This window comes from Taurulus bubalis, assembly GCF_910589615.1.
Source record: "Taurulus bubalis genome assembly, chromosome: 1".
In the NCBI taxonomy this organism is placed as follows: Eukaryota; Metazoa; Chordata; class Actinopteri; order Perciformes; family Cottidae; genus Taurulus; species Taurulus bubalis.
The window spans coordinates 7253935-7259160 of NC_136589.1; the positions used below are offsets into that span (position 1 = coordinate 7253935).

General features: G+C 47.9%; 1 protein-coding gene across 1 annotated transcript; it reads right to left on the minus strand.

Moving 5' to 3' along the window:
- Nucleotides 1–346: 346 nt before the first annotated feature.
- sox11a (SRY-box transcription factor 11a) lies at nucleotides 347–1438 on the minus strand (the record flags this gene model as incomplete). The annotated part of the gene is made up of 1 exon (XM_079219180.1): nucleotides 347–1438. One exon carries the CDS (start codon nucleotides 1436–1438, stop codon nucleotides 347–349), a length of 1092 nt encoding a protein of 363 aa, XP_079075306.1.
- Nucleotides 1439–5226: the final 3788 nt, after the last annotated feature.

A 5226-nucleotide genomic window follows, 5' to 3' on the forward strand; every position in this document is an offset into this window, starting at 1 on the left:
TTTAGCTCCCTGCAGTTATTTTGTTTTAAGAGGATAAGATGCATAGAAGTTCACGTATTTTTCCCTTTCTGGTCCGTTTAAGCTGAACAGTAAATGCAGACCTACGGGGGAAAAAATCCATAAAACCCTGTCATGCTGCCAGAAAAAAAACGTCTGCAGACTTTGCTTTTTTTTTTGCTACCAGCTTCATAAGCATCTCATTCCTCAAACCTCACCTCGCCTCCTGGTCCTCCACCGACCCTTCAGAAAACCCACAGGAGGCAGGGCTAGGGACAACTTGACCAGGACACATATATAATTTACTTTCTTCCTTCTCTGTTATTACTAGAGGAACTTTTTTTTCAATTCAGTATGTGAAGACCAGGTCGGAAAAGTTCGCCTCCAGCCAGTCCCCGGCAATCATCTCACTGAGTTCTGGCGTGCAATAGTCTGGGAATTCAAAGTGAGAGCCCAGGCTGCCCTCACTGAAAGAGTCCAGGTCCTTATCCACAAGAGACAGGGAGAGGTTTCCTGAATTGGGGTTGCCCAGCTCCGAGCCTGGGGCGCTGGGGGCGAAATTCAAACTAAAGTCAAACAGCAAATCGTCCGCTTCCTCGCCGGAAGAGGAGCTGCTGGAGGAGGAGGAGGAGGAGGACGTGGAGACCGACCTGGAGGATGCTGGTGAGACAGAAGCAGCGTGCAATGTGCTCTGCTTGGTAATGTTTTTGATATTGTAAAACAGTCTGCTGTTGTTCCGCACTTCTTCGTACATGCTCGTCCCCTCGGACTCGGCCGAGGAACTCAAAGTTGGGCTCGCGGGAACTTTGGCTACATTGTACGGCCTAAGGCGCTCCTCGTCCCTCGCCTTAATCCCCATCCGGTAGTCCTCTTCGTACTCGTCGTCATCGTCCTCATCGGTGAGCTCACTTTTTACAGTCTTTGTAACTTTTAAGCTGGGAAACACGCAGTCCTCGTAGCCGTGAGAGGATTTGGAGCCGCTCTTAGTCTTTATCTTTGAACACTTCTTGCTGGGAGTCTTTGCAATTTTACCGCACTTCTCCGGAGACGGTGCTGATGATTTTGAACTGTCGAGCTTTGGTTTTTTCTTGGGTCTGTACTTGTAGTCGGGGTAGTCAGCCATGTGTTTTAGCCGCAGCCTCTCGGCTTCTCGGATGAACGGGATCTTCTCGCTGTCCTTGAGCATCTTCCACCTCTTCCCCAAGCGCTTGGAAATCTCCGCGTTGTGCATGTCCGGCGACTGCTCCATGATCTTTCTCCTCTCGATCTTGGACCAGACCATAAACGCATTCATCGGTCTCTTGATGTGACCGGTGGCTGTCTTGCACCAGTCCGGGTTGATCGGCACGGGGCTGCATGCCATAAATTCACTCTCCTCCGAGTCGGTAGCCTCCCTGGACATGCTCCCGTCCGTCTCGCTGGTGTCCGTGTGCTGCACCATGGTCCTCTGTTTCCAGTCCGGACGCCGCAGTGTCTATCAGCCCTCCGCACTCTGCCAAGAAGGCTGAGCTCTGTGTTCGCGCCGGTTCGTCCACGTCCACTGCGTGATGTATAGTCTCAAGCTCTGCACTCTTTTTCCAGAGTTACAAACTGCCTTCTTAACTAGTTATCATCTTTTTCACGTCCCCTGCGTCACAGGCAGTCATCCAATCAGCGCTCTTCCACTCCGCCCAGCAGACTCCATCCAAGACTCCCCTTAACCCTTTTTCCCCCTCCCTCCTTTTCCTCCCGAGCTCTCATTGGAGTGGAGGTGGGGATTTGTGCTACACAGTGTCTGGGGCAACACGCCGGGCGAGACAGGCATATTAAACACACAGTTAGCGCCATGCGCTCCTGAGACGCGCATCACGCACCAAAAGCGCACATAAGACTATGGTCTATTCCCTTATTTTAAACACCAAGGAAGAAAACACGTACGAGAAGGGCTTATTCTCCAGACTGGCAGACACTCTTTGCAGATGTGTCTGGAGGAAAAGATGTAGGCTATGTGATTATTTGTGTTTCCCCCTCCCTCAGGTTGGATACTGAAGGTGGCGCTTGGACACTGTTGCAGGCGCGTGGATGAGTCGGTGCGCCTGTCTGGCTGCCTGTCTGTGTTGTCGAAGGATGAATTTTAGCAGCTGGTAGTGGCTTTAGAGGGATACGGTGATATCATACATTTTAGTATAACCTCGTGCATTTCAGAGATGGCTCTCTGAATGGCGACGTGTTTTTTTCTTCTTTTTTTTGGCGCGGTCTCTTCCCTGTCTGCGTTTGAGTGAAGGAAATAGGTCAGTAGTGCAGTCTGCTTTATAGATGTTGTTTGTTGTGTGCGAGCAACCAAAACACATTTGCAGCATCCCATTGACCCTCAGTGAATGTTTTCTCCAAGGAAACACCTGCATGTACACACACATAATGATTTATATCATTGTAATAACAGTTCCATATGTATTAAATACACACAACCCAGCATATTAAAGTAGAAACACCTTTATTTATTTATCCATTTGGATTAATGCTCACGTTGCACTGTATAAAGCATGCAAGCAAAGCAATAACACTCATTCAGATGGCAACATTTGGCTGTGCAGCCTATAGTTGAGCCCATACAGTCGGGCATGGAGGGAAGGCTCCCTGCTGAGTTTGCTGTGTCAAGAGGCAGTGTAGCATCTAGCTGGCGTCTCCGGCACCCCCATCCCTCCGCCCTCCTCCCCGCGGCTCTGGGTGGTAGCCAGCAGTGATATTGGAGGCTTGGGCGATAAGGCATCCTGCTTTTTTCTCTCTGCTTCGTCCCCTAGAGGGCAATCACTTACCCTTTTGAAACCCTCCCCCCACCAAGCCACCGTATTTTCCCCAGCTGGGGCTTAAGAAGTGTCTCTGTTGATACAGGGAGAAGCTGCTCGAAAGGCAGGGAGAAGAAGGCAGGGAGAAGGAAAGAGGAAAAGAGGCTCGCAGGGGGAATGGAGTCAAGGCTGAGGAGACGGAGGTAGTTTGAGGGAGAGAAACACTGAGAGATAGAAGAGCTCTTGCCTTCCCACCCCCAGAGCAGAGAGGCAACCCTCTCTCTCTCTCTCTCTCTCTCTCTCTCTCTCTCTCTCTCTCTCTCTCTCTCTCTCTACAGAGATAGGGCTGAAATGCTTTATCATGACCACCCTGTGCTGATTAAGCCTTATCAGATATATATGTCGGAGCAGCCGTCTCAGGAGGCCGGCGCATGCACATGCATGTTTTACTGTCAGTCTGCTTTTTTTCTTGATGGATTCATTGGAGTGGTATTTGATCTTCTGATCAGTGCAGACTTGGGGAGAGGAGGTTGTTCCAAATGAACTGATATCCTGGTATCATATGTATGAATAATCTGCAAGCACTTATTGACCGCATATCTGTGTGGAATTCTAGGAAATTGTCCACATAGATCGGATATTCCAGTTCCACCATGATGTAAGAGAGCCAAATAACACTATAGTCTTCTGATTTATATTCAATAAATATATTCATTGATACATGATATTGTTGAACCTTCTTTCGGCAGTTTTCTCTAGCCCACTCCAACCAGCCGTATCTCTTTCTACGAGGGTTTCATGCCGGACATGAATCACAAGACGGCGTAATGATGAGCATGCAGGGTGGCTGTCCTGCTCATTAGCATGGCTCATTATTGGCTGTGAATGAGGTGCTGGTGTCAGGCCATGCAGCCTATGAGTCATCTTAGGGAGGGTCTCATCACCATGGCTGCCTCACACAGATGCAGCAGTAATATACCCCCCTCTCTCTCTCTCTCTCTCCCACACCACCCCAACCGCCTCATTCAGTGACTGTGATTAGAGTGAGGACGAGAGAGAGAGTTGTGGGATACTGAAACATGTTGTGTTTTCATTTCATTTTCACTCTAGAGATTACAAATGATTAAACAGTGAAAATCCGGAGAGCTGCATTATCACTGTGTGATTTCTAATACCACGCGCTTCCCAATACCCCAAAGGCTGATGTTTTAATGCTTATTTGCTGCTTTTTGGTGTCAAGGGAGAGGACATTTTATTCCAGAGCGATGGAGTGTTGAATTAAGTGGTGGTTTTCATGTAGGAGCATTGAAAGAGTGTTTCAGGAGAAACAATTCCCTTTGCATTGCTTATCTAAAAGCCCCCCAAAGCAGCTGCTGCTCTCACAAAGGGCCAGTGAAGCATTAGATCAATACTAACCCTGGCTAGAGGCTATCTGATGCTCAAAATGCATGGATCCATCTCCTCTGCATAGCCATGAGACAGGTGTGGACTTCTGGAAGCCACTATCTGATGGCTTCACAATGGGTTAGGGGAGGTGTGGGGGTTGGTGGTGAGGAAAAGGGGGTTGTTTTGGTGGCGCATGAAAACGCAAATTAACTTTTCACTTGACAGACACATGCTGGAGTATCCTGTGTACTCAGGTTACCATATGTATTGCTATGCAGTGAATTGGTTGTTTCTTTTCCCGCCCATAGAGTGGAGTCACTTAATGGTAATCGAGTGCTATGCAGAGTTGATGTAACAAGTTCCAGCAGTTTGCAAGTACTAGAAGGTAAAGCCACCCTTGTCTCCTTCCATACTGACTTAAGTCCTTTCTATCCAGGCTGTAGCTGGAGGTGAAACCTGATATCAGCTTATGAATCTGAAGATTTATACTTTGTTCGTTTTTTATGACAGTTACTGCAACCCATTTCATAGTCTTAACGTGTGAGGTGATACTAAAATGAGCTATGTCAGCTGGCCCAGAATTTGTTTCGCTCCCCCCCCCCCCCCCCCCCTCTCTCTCTCTTTCTCTGAGAGAGATAAGAAGAGCTTTAACAATGAGGAGGACCTCGCAGTTTGGAGGTTGTTGTTTTTCCACTTAAGTGTTTGGTGCCTCTGAGGCCATTTTATGCCCCGTTGTTGCTTTACATTCTCGACTCAATGCAAATGTTCCTCCAGGGTGTCAGGTTGTTTGTTGACCTCCTTGATGTGGCCTCTGTCTCTCAAGGTCTGATGCTTAGCGGATACTTGAGACTGGAGTATCTTGTCGTGAAAGTAAACAGCCGATGCTCGAGCACTATGCTGGAATGTTTGTTCCAGAGACACACAAATGCATTCAGACGACGGAGCTCTTGGTACCCCGTCTACACATTATTGTGAGTTTAGTGTCTTCATGAACTTCTGTGTCCAATTTTCGAGAAATTTGAACATTCATTTTTGCAAGAAAGAGAAGATCTCTGAATGGTAACATTACTCTATTTCT